At 31.9% G+C, this 16339-nt stretch overlaps 2 protein-coding genes across 9 annotated transcripts; both read left to right on the top strand.

Moving 5' to 3' along the window:
• Positions 1-2894: 2894 nt before the first annotated feature.
• LOC112507695 lies at positions 2895-7932 on the top strand. 8 transcript variants are annotated; one of them, XR_003068557.1, is made up of 8 exons: positions 2895-3068; positions 3178-3251; positions 3361-3522; positions 3924-4033; positions 6043-6106; positions 6836-6981; positions 7244-7451; positions 7591-7913. XR_003068557.1 is itself a non-coding variant. In XM_025112367.1 (6 exons), exons 3-6 carry the CDS (start codon positions 3382-3384, stop codon positions 6911-6913), a joined length of 393 nt encoding a protein of 130 aa, XP_024968135.1. In that variant the 5' UTR covers positions 2895-3068; positions 3178-3251; positions 3361-3381; the 3' UTR covers positions 6914-7194. The 8 variants fall into 8 exon arrangements, 1 of the variants encoding a protein (XP_024968135.1); XR_003068559.1 differs by having other exon boundaries at positions 7244-7461; XR_003068554.1 differs by lacking the exon at positions 7244-7451 and having other exon boundaries at positions 7591-7917.
• Positions 7933-11543: 3611 nt separating this feature from the next.
• Positions 11544-12134, top strand: LOC112526490 (agamous-like MADS-box protein AGL62). The gene has a single exon (XM_025136784.1). It carries the CDS (start codon positions 11544-11546, stop codon positions 12132-12134), a length of 591 nt encoding a protein of 196 aa, XP_024992552.1.
• Positions 12135-16339: the final 4205 nt, after the last annotated feature.

The raw sequence follows: 16339 nt of genomic DNA, 5'->3' as shown, positions 1-16339 counted from the left end.
TAAAATTTATTAATTAATTAAAATTAATATTAATTAATTAAAATTAAAATTAATTAATAATTAATAACAATTAATATTAATTATAGTTATTATTTGAAAAATGAAAAAAATGACAATAAGCTCCTAATAAGCTACTCAAACTAGCTTATATTCATCCAAACATGTACTCAAAAAATAAAATAAGCCAAATAGTAACTTAATTGCATAAGGCATAATTACGGTAATAATGCTCTTAAATTAATAATAAGCATTAATCACAAATCACTAAAGCAAAAAGAGTTGTGCTTTGTTGAATTTTTTTTTACTCAAAATATGTCCCACACAGGTCGCGCAACAAAAAGAGGATTTTGTTCCAAGGTTATAAATAAGGCTGAATCTTGGTTTCAAAGTACCCCAATCAAATGCACTTTAAGTATTTGATTCTTTTCTTTCTTGTTCTCTTATTACTAATACTTATTTCACACACATCACATCGATTGACCCGTAGCACCTACCCCAGTAGAACCAGACACAAGAATTGTTAGTGTACGGTTAGTTGCCTCCACCATAAGCCTCTCATCTTACTTTTCTAAGTTCTTCTCCAATTCTAACATCAACACCTTCGATTGTTCAAAGTTGTTGAAGTAAGATTTTATTTGCAGTTCTGCCCCTTCACCCAAAAAATTACTCAAGTTGTTCTACTTGTAGAGTCTCTATTGGAGCTTCCCACCAACAACTATCGTGTCTCGCTTTCTTTATCTTGTCAAGTTCTTTATTGTATTTTTCTCAACTTCCGATTGATCAAGCATGTCGGTGAGTTGCCTGTTGAGTTCTTTGGTGTCAATTTTGCATTGAGATTCCACAATTTGATATATGCTTGAACTTAGAGGATGATTTTGTTCAAGAAAGCGATCTAAAATCATCTCAAGTCTCAACGATACATGGATGGCCAAAAGAGAATGCCTTTTTTTTTAATTGGGGAGAATACAATGATTGCAATCTTCACTCCACAAAGGGTGCAAAGCTCGCTTGCCTTCCAGTAAATACTCGAATGGCGTTTCGAGAAAGTGACAGCCAAGCTTCTACCATATGTTATTTTTGTTATACCGATCTTTGGGGTTTTTAGGCATCATTTGAAAGATGAGAGGAAGTTTTTACAAGTAGCTAGCGTAACAAATATACATACATCTCGTGGATTATTTTCCAGGTTTTCTCTAGTAAAAACTAATGAATATTTTAATAACCATTAGTTTCTTCTAGAGGAAACCAGGAAAAAAATCTAAGAGATGTACATATATTTGTTACGCTACTTGGATAAACTTCCTCTCATCCTCCAAATGGTACCTAAAAAGACCAAAGATCGAGATAACAAAAATAACATATGGTAGAAGCTTGGCTGTCACTTTCTCGAAACGTCATCAAGGTATTTTCAAAAGGCAAGCTAGATTTACACCCTATTGCGGGATGGAGAATTGCAATCATTTCGTTCTCCCCAATTAAAAAGGTATTCTCATATGGCCATCCATGTATTGAGATGGTTTTAAATTTATTCCTTGAACAAAATCCTCCTTCGGGTAGGCATATCTCAAATTGTGGAATCTCATCGCAATGTTGACACACAAAACTCAACAAGTAGGTCGCCGACATGGTTGATCGATTGTAAACTAAGAAAGAGACAATGAAGAACTTGACAAGATAATGAAAGCGAGGCAAGATAGTTGTTGGTGGTAAGCTCCAAAAGAGACTCTAGGAGTAGAACAACTTGAGCAATTTTTTGGGTTAAATGGAACAAAAACTGCAGATAAAATTTTATTCAACAACTTAAGTAGTTGAAGATGGAGATGTTGGAAATGAAGAACTTTCAAAAGCATGATGAGAGGCTTATGGCGGAGACGGCTCACCCTAACATATAATTCTTGTCTCTGTTCTACTGGAGTAAGTGGGTTTAATACCGACGGCTTAATGATGGTTGATGTGGTCAGTTTTAGTCCTCTTTTGGTAGTGCAACATGTTCTAGTGCGGTCTTAAAAATGCTTAGGATCATAAGTATGAGAAGTTGCCTTGTATGGACAAACTTTTTTCACCAAGAAATCTAGATGAGAAATAAAATAATAAAAGCTTTGTTCAAATATATGCTAGATGCAACTAATCAACAACATAATATCAAGTAAAAAACTAGCTAGAAAGATGGTTTTTGTCTTTTTTGGAATGGAATTTATCATCATGATGCTAGCTAGAAGAAATCTAAGAGAAACGTTACATATCAACTACATTCATAACCAAAACATGATGGATCCAAACATCATGATGATCTATCTTTCTGTAACAACCACTACAACAAAAAGAGGTTTATAGGACGGTTTTTTAGGACATTTTTCAAGACCCGTCCTATAAAAAAGACTAATACGACACATTATTTTATGAGTCCTATTTGATTTAATTTAATAGGACTCTTACTTTTGATGTCTTATTAAACTCTCTTAGCGTCCTATCATGTAARTATAATACGACACTTTTCAATGTCACATTATTTTAGAGTCTAATAGGACACTTTTTAAGTGTCATATTATTTCAAAAGGTTAAAAGGACATTTTAAAGTGTCATATTATTTCAAATGGCTAATAGGACATTTTAAAGTGTCATATTATTTTAGAAATTAATAAGACATTTTAAAGTGTCATGTTATTTTTAAAAGTTAATAGAACATATTTGATTGTTGTATTAATGTTTCAAAAGCTAATAAGTGTTCTATTAGAATTTATATTAATATGAATAGCATTTTATATTTAAAACAATTTTTAACATCAAATTAAGGCCCAAATATAAAAATCCTATTAATATATAAGCCCAAGCCTTATTATTTATCAGCCCATTTATTTGAACCCAAAGAACCTTTCTTACTTTACCATTTGATCGACTCCCCTTCACTTGATCGACTCCTGGACCTGCTTGGGAAGCTACGATCGGTAATCTTGAAGGAAGTTCTGTGGTTACTTGATCGACTTCTCCCTCTCCCTCTCCCTCACTGTTTGCGATCGGCTCTACCCTGAGAATCTTAAAGCATCAGACGACGATCCTTCTTCTTACAGGTAACATTTTCATCGACTACAATTGATTTAAGTTTAATCACTTAGTCGTAACAACTTCGATACGAATTCTGATTTCTTTCTACCACACTGCTTTCGTGTGATTGTGTAGTCGTAACAACTATTTGATTCAACCCCAATTTCCAAATCTAGTCGGTTCTGTATTTATCACCATAAACCCTAGAGGTGATGATTTCTCTTCACTAGAGGTTTTTCTCAATTGGCATCTTACTTGTTCTTTGATCTTTTTCGCAKCTTACGAATTCATCTTCTTTCTTTTCCTTTTTTTATCTAGAATTTTGTAAAATCTGCTGGGATGGCACTGTCAGTCTCTGACTTACCTGCGATGTATACACTGCTTTCCAATTCACTTAGTGGCGATGAAGCCTTGCGGAAACCTGCTGAATCAACGCTTGCTCAGTCCGAAAACTTGCCGGGGTTTTCTTCTTGTCTAATGGTACGATTTTAGATGGCGTTCTTTTTATTCTAGGGTTTGAGATACCATGGAGTGTGTACATTGCATGAGTTTAATCAGCATTCTTGATTTTTGGAACTTTATTATCAGAAATGTTATCAAGAAACGCGTGCATTTCAATTTTTTTTGTCAAAAGGGCAGTTGTACATGCTAAAATCCCAATGTAGTTGAAATTTCTATCATCTAAGCCTTCAATTTCTCTTACACTTTAGGATTTTGCTATAAATCATGTTCAATTAGCATCTTATGAAGTGGTCACTTATTGTAGAAATGTTGAAAAATATCATAAGCATTTCATACATGTTTTTATGATTATTTCATTGCACTATAAAATTGACAAAGGCCCAAACGCAGTCTGCATTCTGACATCCTTTATGGTGCAGGAAGTGATAACTGCAAAGGACTTGGTATCTCAAACGGATGTTCGTTTAATGGCATCATTGTATTTCAAGAACAGTATCAATCGGTACCGGAGGAACAAGCGTGACTCGCCGTAAGTCATCTGATTTTAGATAAATGGTCTTGTGCTTCATGTTAATAATGTGAGAATCTTGTGGACATGGAAGATTATTATATCAAATTTATCGCTAACCCTCGCCCAATATAAAATATCCATACCTTCTTATCTATCGTCACCCTTCCTCTCAACATTCAAAACAAGTAACACAAGCATATATAACGTTCTCCATCCTGATGATTGGTAACTACAAAGATATTGTCCCACACTCCCACTTACCTCCTGGACTAAATGAATCTTGTCGGTGGGTTTGTTGGGTTGGATGGTTAGCTTGATTATGAATCTTGTCAGTGGGTTTGTTGGGTTTGTTCTTTCCTATAGAGACAAAAATACAATATGTCGTTGAAAAACATACATTTTAAACTTTTTGTCCGGCTTTCATGTGTCAACTTCATCACTGTTTTTGACTATCAAGAAGATTCATTGAGAGAAAACACAAAACATAAACATTGAACTCCAAACTCTTAGCTTTTCATCAATCTCTGATTCATACATTTTGAATGAAAATTGAGTGAGTTGTGCATGTTTTCTCACAGCTGCGCAAAACAGTCGTTAAAACAAACATTTGTCTTTGTAAACCTCGTTGAGTAAACTTTGAAGCTCAGAGCTTGAAACTTTAAGATCAAAYTAGGGAGTGACATATAATATATCAAAATCGTATCTTGAATCTATGAAGAACAGACGAGAGAACACCGTTCTGAAATTAGGAAGAAAGGAGTAAARTACGTAGCTTCTGTCCAGCACCCATCTACAGACTTTGACACAGAATAAGTCGTATCTGCACATTGAATTTGAGAAAACTCAAAATATCAAAGATGTAGATATATGTTTTATCATTCCAATTCAATTGGAATCATGAAATTTGGAGCTTTGAAGTGAAAGTTGTGCGCAAAAAGCTACAGCAGCGCAAAGCTGACAGCAAGTTTTTAAAAGATCGGGCTTTGTAGATCTAGTCCACGTGACCTCTGGTTCATTATCTATTTAGAGAATCTGAAATCAACTTAGTGAGTCTCATGCTCATTATACTTCTTATGATACAATAATAGCTAAAATTCTTCTAAGTAACCAGCAGACCACAAGTCTCTATATCAAGATTGAATTATTATGATTTTATATAATGTTCTTTTAAAAAGTGTATTTGAGATGATAATAGAACTATCATAATATTCTAATTATTATTATGTATAAATATATTTGAAATAGTTAAATAACTTTCTTTAACCATGTGCGTAAGTGTGTCTATATGACCAGAGCTTTTGGTTTAGCGAAGCTGATCATACCTCTTCTTGATTTGAGGCTATCTCTGGTCCGTCTTGGGTTTTTCTTTGGTCCATTATGACCAAAACTCTGGTCCATATAACCAGAGCCTCTGGTCTATCTACCTCTGGTCCTTTTCTGGTCTACCCTCTTAGTGTTCTTTGATACAGAATCAACAAAAAAGGTTTCTGTCCAACAACTTTACACCAACTTTCACACTAAATCAGAACATGATAGCTCCGGAGTTCGCAAAAACTCAAAACATAAAAAGTGCGCATTGGTCCGTTATCTGTTCAGAGAATCTGAAATCACCTTCTTTGGATCTCAAACGAATAAGATATGATCTATGTACCACAGTCGCACAGATCTGTCCAACAGCTTTGCATCAGCCCACTGTTGTCCACTTCAACGATGCGTATGACCCCTCTACTGTTTGAATCTTTGAATGATCAAAACATGGAACTTCTTAATCCATCTGTTTTCTATCCAGGGCCTTTTGAATCACCTCAATTGGTGCCTTGATGAGTGAGATATGATCAATTTATTACAGCTTCATAAATCTGTTAGTATGCTGATGACTTAGAAATAAAAAGACAAAATTAGTTTTAAAAAAATTGGTTCCTTGATGAGTGGATTCTTTTTTAAGTTGATGAAATAATATTAGTTTGAAGTAGATAGGGTTTAGAGAATGACCATAATAATGTCATCTTGTTGATCATGATTTGCAGGCAGAGAGAGTGCAGTTATGGCTCTAGATTGTTGTGGCATGAGGTTGGGAAGGCAACAAATCAGGTAACTAAACATGCTAAACACTTTAATTTTCTTATAAAATAGTTTCGAAATATGCATGAAATATAAAACAAGATACAAGATATCTCATTCAATCAATCATCATGTCATTCAGACCGGTTCATTTAACATAATGATAACAGTTAGTAAATTAGTTACCGACGTAAACTCATCAAATGTACTAATCTGAAGTACTGCTACGTACTTCCATTGGAACGGTTTTTCCGTCCTTTTTATAATACATATTGGTATAGGAGTACGTGAATATATCACTTGTACTGTATCAAGTATGACTCTTGTACATCACGTGACACCGTCTCCCGTTCGACAAACTATTCCTAGGCTAAACTGTAGCAATAGTAAATCACTCAAAAAGGTGCTTGTATCTTCAGGATAAGTAGGTGGTAATTATACAGCAGCAGATCAGATAGTGGCATATGGAGTTTGAAATAAATGAACATAAACCAAAACAGATTTGCAGCAAGCTGTAATATCAGCTTATGCAAGCCCGTCCGACGATCACATTGTTGTTGTACAAGAAGCACAAGCTATCTAGAAATTTACCTTAGAGGGTGAACAGACCTGCATAAAATCAAACTATGATTCAACATAAGAACAAGCAACATAAACCAAAACTAGGATTCAAAAGGCTTGTAGACAGCAGCTCCCTACAACTTTTCTGTGTTTATGGCGTGAAGGATTATTAATCATGATTATATCTTTTTTTCATAGGTGTATGTAATTGTATTGCAAACACAAAGTACCCAGTTGGAAACTACAATGCACATGTTGTGGCTTATTCTGATGTGAATTGGCCCCATGTCTCAGAACAGTTTGTAACCTCTCTTGGGTTATGCTTCAACCCATATGTGACCCAGGTATGTGATGGCACTTAGATTCTTATGTTTTGCTTTTGCATATCCCAGTTTTAATTTCTTTTAGTGAATGTAAATGAAGAAAGCTTGATCACCCCTGTTTTTATTGATCTTTGTCGTTAACTGTGGATCTCTTTTTAGCCTAGATATTCAAGGTTACTGGTTGTTTACTACCTACTTATCGCCTCTTACCGGGTAATAGGGGGTTACCCGGTCAGAGATGTTGTTTACCAAACCCCTCTTACCAGTTCATGATGTTGACCAGGTAAGCTAAGGGAGGAACTCTTACCCGTTCAGTGATTTGTGTTGACCCAGAACACACTCTTACCCGGTTAGCGCTTACCCAACTTGTGTTGGTAAACGTAACTTTGCAACCATGGGTTTGAAGCACCAAAATAATGTGTTTACAAAATGCTAAGCCAACGTTATGTACAAAAACTCCCTCCCCAACTTTTTCAAGGCCAAGGATCTTGGTGCGTCAAGGTTACCCTTCGATTGTTCAATTCAAATTGCTCGTTTAATATTGGAATTGGATTCAATACATCTTTCTTTACTGAAAAAGCAGAGTTGTGCATTGTCTAATAGCTTTCTGTTCTTGATTTATGCCTGTAGGTCATTGAGACTGCCTTGAACAAGGACCTGGACAACTCATGGGAGGTGCTTCCCGAACCAATACAAACAATACGTATCTGGCTTCCATGAGTTACCTGTTCATTGAAATGGTCTCATTGTAGTACTGGAAAATTACAAACAACTTGTCTTATAAATTATATCTATAATTGGATGATACGTCTCGCATTATAGTCATTTAGGACGCTTTTAGTGTTAATTATTATAGCCTATTAGGACACTTTTTTAGTATTACGTAGTTCATTTTATAGGACTCAAAAATTTGTTTCATAATTATATAACTTATTAAGACACATATTTTGGTACTATATAATTGTTTTAGCGACATTGAATTTTGTCCTATAAAAGCATTTTTTGGGATGCCCATATTTGTTATTAAATGTAAACATTTTGTGACAACATAAATGGTCCTATATTATAGTCTATTAGGACACTTTTTAATGTTACTTACACCATTTTCTAGGACTATGGAATTTGTATCATAATCCTAGGGTTTTTAAGGACACTCAAATTCATCCCATTAACCTAATACAACACCTTTAGATGAGAAACACACATTATAATTTTATATTTATTTATTTATTTTATTTTAGTTCAGTTTAGTCTAGTTTAATTGTTCTTGCTAAATGTTCAATTGCATCTTTTATTTTCTTTGTTCTTTATCTTCCTGTATTTTATTTACATTATTGTTCTTAATTAAATCAATTTTTTTTTTGCTTTTGTTGGATTATATTTATTAACAGTATAGTTTATTGTTTAATTTGCTCATGTTCTTGGTAAACTTAATTTCTTAATTAGTTTAGTTTCGTTAATTGAATTAATGTTTCGCATTCGTAGTATAGTTTTCTTAGTTGAGTTTGTCGTTCGTCGTCTTTGACCGAAATCTTGTGATTAATCAATTCGTATTATATCAAATACTAGATTTAATTTTATTGGATTAAGTTTCAATAAAAAAAAATATATTATGTGGTTAATTGGTTTTAGTAAAGCATATGGCTAATTTTAAATCGAATTGGCTGATGATTACGACTCTAAAAATAGTTAGAGACATTAAAAGGGAATATATTTGTTGATCTCTTTCAATATATAATATATACCTTACAAAAGTAAGTATGAGTTTTGTTTTATAAATATTTTTCCACCTCCAAAGAAATCCAAGATTGGCATTACTCTCTCCTCCTTGGTTTTATTTTATTTTATTTTTCTTGTCTAGAGCGAATTCATATTTAGTCGATGAGGATAAGATTTCAATTTCATAAAGGCTATCTCCTTGTGTGGGTCTTTACTTCTCACCATGGTACACTAAAAATGACAAAAAAATGGGTCCGGCCCAACGTGGATAGGGACGGATTATGGACCGACGGTCTCTTCCGGTTATATACTTTTCTGGAAAAATCATGACCTAGCCCAGGACCGGTTATAAATAGAGCTTGATTTCTTTTAAATTATTAAGTTTTTATAAATTATTGAGATGTGTAATATACCGTTAGAAAGGTCTTTAATTTGAGTGTGCTACAACTTTGTAGTTTACGTCCAGATCTGATTGTAATTCCATAAGGCTCAAAACAGTGAGTTCCTATATCTGGTCCTATGCAAAAACGGGATTTGCACATTGTTTTTTGAAAATTCATATAAAATCGATCATTGCTCCAAATGGGGTGAATCTAAAATGATTTAAACCCTAAATAATAGACCTACAACTTTTGTTCACTACCACCTGAATGTACCTCTAACTACGATAAAAAGGCTCAAAATCGAGTTGGTATAAAGCTATCAGGTGCAGGGGATTATGTTGCATTACTTATTTGTACCTTTGTACTTTAAGGTTTTGTAATGTATGTAACCCAATTCCATTCTTGTCTAAACTAATTCAGATCCAATCTTAGAATGAGAAAAAAGTCTTATCAAATGGATAGGGTCAATGTGCGTATGTAAAGCTCAAGGTAACTTGGAGTGATCTGTGTTATATTAATCATCTGCTCACTGAGAGGAATTGGCTCAATTGAGGTTTGTTTTGTCCTTGGTAGGTACAAGATCGTAGGTGGGATCATCACGAAACTGAGAGCTATGAAACTTGACTATTTTGAAGACGACCCTTGTCTGGATAGTATAATTTTTGTTTCTATAAATATTGTAATTATATCCATGTCGTCTTAACTTTGATCTACCACACCTTTAATATATATAATAATCAATTTGAATTTTTTTAACCAATATTACATTATTAGAAATTTGTTTCAATTACATTTTAAAATATTATAATTGATTAAGTTTTCAAAATTTGCTTTTTATAAATATAAGTTTTCAATGACATTGATTGTTATATTGATAAAAAGTGAACATAATAGTTTTTAATTATATTGATTGTTATGTAAAAAATAAATATAAATTGTTAATAGTTTTAATAACAAATTGTTATGTATATTATATTTAAATAAAAAATTAAAAATAATTAGGGGGAACACGAGACGGAGAATACAAATAAATGTTTTTGATGTAAATAAAAACGATTAAGCTCATTTAAATAAAAAAAAGAAGTTAAAATGAAAGATAAGCGACAATAAAAGTTTTTGATAACATTGATTGTTATATTGATAAAAGATGATATGATGTGTACCTAAAAATAATAGTTTTTAGTTATATATAGAAAATAAAAATGAATCCTTAATATTTGTTAACATTATGAATTTATGTGAAAACGGAAGTACATAAAAAATAAATAGATTCATATAAAAAATAAAGGTAAATAAAAATAATTTTGTTGTGAGAAAAATAAAGGTTTAGCATTAATGTCTTGATTTAAAGAATCTCAAATTTTTTGAGAAAAAAATATTTATAGTAATATTTAGATGTAAAATAATCCAACAATATATAAGTTTTTAATCTATTATGTTTTAAATAATTAAAATTTACCAAACATTCAAATAATTAATTAATTATTATATTTTTAAGCCATTGTATACCTATTAAAATTTTATCATTTCATAGAAGTTTGTTGAAAATTACAAATTGTCATGTAAATTAAGTCTATTTGGTTGTTTGAAAATTTGTCGGGATATAAAATATATTAAATATTTAAATAATATAATTAATATTGAAATCTATAGAACGGAGAAATTACTTAAAATATCTATTGATGAGATTGTAAATAAAAAATCTAACAAATTTTCAAAAATAAACAAAATGGTTTTTAGAGATTTTGCTATCATATTTTCTTGTTCCGTCAAATTTTCAAAAATGGAAAAAGAAATACTAAATGCCGATAAAGAGAAATACATTTCAAAATAAAGCTCATGAACCCATCAATATAAGATTTTAATATACAAGTTTTGTTAATCTAATAGTTTTATAAATAATTAAAATTTATCAAACTTTCACACAATTAATGATATGATTATTACAAATCGTAAATCAACGTATATTTAGCTATAGAAAACCAGCATTTTATGAATTTTTTTTAAAAAATTACCGGTTTACAAAATGTTTGGTGAAAATTACAACATCATATAAAGTTTTTCTAAAAGTAGTTTGATTGTTTAAAAGTTTATTGGGTCGACAATATATCAAATATTTTTAATAATATAATTAATTATRAAATCTCTAWAAATAGMAAAAAMCMWTKRWTKKWAWTTTKSYTWAWTTTTTTRWTTTTTYYWWTTWMMAAAAAAATATAAAAAATATCAATGGAGATATTATGAGCATTTATCATTTTCCTTACATAAACAACTCAGTCAAACAAGACCAACATACATGGAWGTATATTTATTTTAAAATAAAATAAAATCCATAAAGCAGCAAACTTAATGRTATTATKAACGCACCTAACACATGCAGGTAATGCAAGAAGGCTCTTTAAATATCTGTTATTTTCTCCTAGAGCAAACAAGAAACAGAAATAACCCAATTTGTTACCCTACTAGAAAAACTTCCTCCAAATGACGCCGGCCAAAAAGACCAAAGGTCGCCAAAAGATTGAAATGACAAAGATATTAGATGAAAAAAGCTTGGCCGTCACGTTTTCTAAGCGACATTCTGGTCTTTTCAGCAAGGCAAACGAGCTTTCCACCCTTTGTGGGGTGGAGCTTGCCATCATCATGTTTTCCCCAACCAAAAAGCCAATCTCATATGGTGTTCCAAGTGTTGAGGCGATTTTAGATCGCTACATGGAACAACTTCCTCCTCCGGATCCGCGCATGTCTCAATATATGGAGTCTTACCGCAATGCGTCCATCCAACAACTCAACAGCGAGCTTACCGACATGATTGCTCAAACGCAAGCTGAGAAAAAGACCGGTGAAGAACTTGACTTAATAAAGAAAGACAGGCAAGATCGTCATTGGTGGAATGCTCCGATAGAGACCTTAGATGCCGAACAGCTTGAGAAATTGAAGGCGGCGATGTTGGAATTGAGGAACAGCGCTGAAAAGCAAGCCGAAAGGCTTATGGTGGAGGCTGCTACCACTTCTACACCAATAATTCCTGGCTTTCGGTCTATGGGGGCAGATGGTGCTGGTCCATCAAACTGATGGGGGTATGGATTTAGATCTTCCATGACTTCTCATGGGTTTATGTTGGGATATCAATATTGTTTAATTCTGATTTTAATCCGTTTAAGGCTGTGTTTTCATCTTCATTTTCCTTCTCAATTCAAGGTCGATTAGTTAATGTTGTTAGGGTTATCATTTCTTAGGCCTCCCAACTCTTTATGTTTCTTGCAAGGAAGACTGATAACAATTATCCTTTCATTACATCGATTTTAAGCACATGGTAATCTTGATATAATACATAAATTATCATGATTTACTTATGGTTAGAATAATATAGGCTGAACTGTGGCTTGACAACAAGTTGTTCCATAATTTGCAGATTCTAGCTTACCCATTTCAAGTTGTGGGGATTTCGGACATGTTTATGTGAAGTCCTAATTAGCAACAAGGGTATTTAGGGTCGATGAAATGCATTGTTTAATGGATCCATGAAAATCCATCGTGTTTGATATATATTGGTGGAAGGTCAAATGATCTAGTGCAACTTAACCCTTGTCATAAAATTATATTGGACAAAAGTCTCAAATGAACAATTGCTTTCCTCTTGTGTTACATATTTTCGTCCCATGATTAGTGCTATGAAATAATTTCCTCCTATTTGTTAATAACAGAATGCTCATTGTTGCATTGAACATGTTCAATAATATTAAGACATCTGTGTATGCTATAATGCTTTGAAAGAAGTTGGGAAACATATTGATTGATAATTTCCTTATAGTTGAGTACTTCAAATTCATAATTAAGCAGATATATATAAGATCTGATTAAATACCACGTATAAAGTTTAAAAGGAAATGGTCATAACTCATTTTGTACTTGTTCATGGATCTTGTAATTGATAAATTTCTTAACATTGAGTCAGTCACAAAAAAATTCGAAGAATTTCCGTGAAAATGATCTATTTTATCAGGTAAAAAAAGGTAAACCATGATCAATATGAAAGGGAATTAATGTTCAAATATTTAGTATCTCATTTGTCATAGATCGGATTGTGTGATTCATTTATTGGAACGACCTAAGGTTTTCAAACATTACAAATATTAGGAGGCTATATTTCATAGATTTTATTATAGAAAGAGGACGATGACCTCGTAGATGATCAGATTATCATAGCCTGATTTGGATTTGGATTTGGATTTGGATGGTGTATGTGATCAGAAATTTCTTTTCTCCCTCTGTTTATGTCTTATACATGAGTTGTGCAGTAATATATTCATTGGTTTTAAACATTGCCAGTTTTTGTACCATCACTTCTTATTTGAAGGTACGTCTTGCCCGCCTAGGGCACACCAGAAATTAATGGGGCCCAATTTTTTTTAGTAGATAATAGTATTTAAAAAAAATTAGTAAATACAAGAGACACAAAATTTTAGTATCTAATAAGATTCAGAAAAAATTTAGTATTATATTACGGGCCTATACATGTATTAATTACTTATATCGGAGAAAAAAATATGTAACTAGTTAATTGGTGATCTAGGATAACTTCCATCTTGAAAGGTATTTGGGGCTTTTATAAAATATCCGTTATTCTTCTCTATTTGTAATCCAATAACCAACTCAACGGGTTCCGTCCAGCTAGCTATATGTTGTGTATTATCGACGATTTTTACATGAGGCGGTAAGATGATTTCTTGAGCAGTTATGTATCAAGAGCCCCTAGCACAAATAGACACCTCACAAGTTCAATTTTTATATGTTCCTCTAAGTTTTTTTTTTTTAAAATATAGTATGAGAGTCAAACTATTGCCTAGAAAAGTTTGATATATCCTCTATCATTTATTTCTCTATGATTTTTGATTATTGCATCCACATAAATTCTATTTTATATTAGAATACAGTAGCTTTCTTGTTATTAACTAAAAAAACTCGTACTTTTTGAAAAATGGTACCAACAAATGGTCCAACTTATATTTATATTTAGAATTCCAAAACTACTTTTAATTATTCATATATTATTGACTCCTTATTCCATAATATATAGTGCATGAATCTTTAAGTACTTTTATATCTTTAAAACAAGAATAAGATCTTAAGTTATAACCAACATAGGCTTTTGATTCTAAGATTGATAGTTTTGAAAAAGTTTGTTTTAACCTTAAAAGTTTAAAACAATAACACGATCTAAGATGAAAACCCAACTGATTTATGTTGATTTACATAGAATGTTACTCTGAATAGTCAATATTGTAACAAAAAATGATGCAATCTATATATCAAAGCTATATCATAGGACGTTTGAATGGATTGACGATGCTATGTAAAATGAAATAGTGGATAATAGTAATAAAGAAATAATTATTGATTGATCATACGTTTAGGAATACTCGGAAATACGATTTTAATATGAATTATGAATATTTCTTGAATTCAATGTTCTTTCGGTACAAATGAAGATTTTTTCACATATATCGAGGGCTTTTTTACATCTCGCTAGGGTCTATAAAACATGTCTCAAAATATGTTGTTTTTCCCTTTTTTTTTTTAAATTTTCTTCATTCGTTTGTTGATTGACAGAGTTGCGAGTTGCTCTTTTCCTACGTGTTCAATGGCATTTCATTTGTTCCTTGTTTTGTACCTGGGGATGGAAGTGGGAGGTTGGGGCACACAAGCAATTCAACTCTTCATATTCCTAGGCACACTATTCTACAACTTTGTTGTACCTCGTGAATCTGTGATTGCTAAATGGCTAAGAAGAGGGTTCAGTAATGGCAGGTATGAAAGTGTTCGTTTTCGTAATAGGTCTGTGTATGGGAGCCAAGTTTTATTTCCATGTGTATAGCCTGATGTTGACTCTAGTAAATTTGCGCACATAATTAAGTTGTTTTACCTTCTCTACTATTCAGCTGACACGCAGACTTAATTTGAGTTAAGACAAGTTTAATAAACACGAGCTATAACACAAGGAACAAATTAAGTTATATTACAACTCAATAATACATGGAGATTTCAGGTTCAATTCCAAGGAGGAATAAAAATCCCCTTATGACGACAGAGGTTTAAATGCGGTGACTCAAAGCTATCTGCAAAAAAGAAAGTCGTCTTAGGATTAATTGGCTCGCATAGCTGGTTAAATATCCAAGTTAATAAAAAAATGTTATATTACAACTAGCAACCATTTTGAAAAGATATAAACAAAACATTCCTTAAATACAAATCAAGTTTTACATTTTTGCTGCTTCTCCTATTTACCTGCAAATTTTTTCTCTTTCTATTTGTTTGTTTTTGTTCTTTTAAATGTCCCGACTCCTTCCAATGTTTATGAGTTCACTATAAAAACAAATGATTTTTACCCACAAAAATCACCCAAAGAAATTTACGTCGATCACTGACGGATCACCTAGAAAATAACAGCGGACCATCCAGAAAATACCTTGGTAAGATGTCACTGATTTAAGTTTCCCACCAACTTTTGAGACGGTTTTCTAACAAATCATCACTTTAACGACAAATTTTACAGTAAAAAGTTTTTAGGTAAAAGTATTTCATTTAGTAGTGATTTGAATTCGAAGCTACTACGTACGTACCAGTCTTGAATTTGTGTTCACTTAGTCTCTCTTTGGCGAACTAGCTCATAAACCAAGCTAGTTATTGACTAATACTAGGCACTTTTGATAAAAACTAACTAGTTGATAAGTTATATGAGAAATGTAAAATGATCTAAACAAATTTGTTGAAAAATTACTTAATTCTAACGATGAATGAAACATAACAAGAACAAATGGCTAATACAATTTTTCATATTAAAATAATTAATTACCAAAATAAATATAATTTTCAATTATTTTGGTTTATGGGACATTCCATAACCAGTACATATCATATTTATCTATACTATATTATAAAGTATTTGACATAAACTCTTAAAAACCATTTTTTATGCATAAAGTACTGTTTATTGATGCATGTTACTTAAAACTCAAGATTACAAGTAGATTGTGCGTAAGTATAACTTATTAAAGCTTCATATCTAAATTCGTGTAACTAACTGCAGATAAACATAATCAAATACCGGATAAATATCTCAATTTAAATACAAAAAATCTAAAATATTAATTAGGATAATCACTGAGTTCTAACAGAATACTTAATTATGATCTTTATAAAATGTTATATTATAAAACCAAAAATAAATTAAACTTAAATTAAATTATAATAAAAAAATAAATTAAAGAAATTACATA

Source organism: Cynara cardunculus, assembly GCF_001531365.2.
Source record: "Cynara cardunculus var. scolymus isolate 2C chromosome LG 1, CcrdV1, whole genome shotgun sequence".
In the NCBI taxonomy this organism is placed as follows: Eukaryota; Viridiplantae; Streptophyta; class Magnoliopsida; order Asterales; family Asteraceae; genus Cynara; species Cynara cardunculus.
The sequence above is the reverse complement of the archived record's forward strand: the minus strand, read 5'-3'. Positions and strand labels throughout refer to the sequence as shown.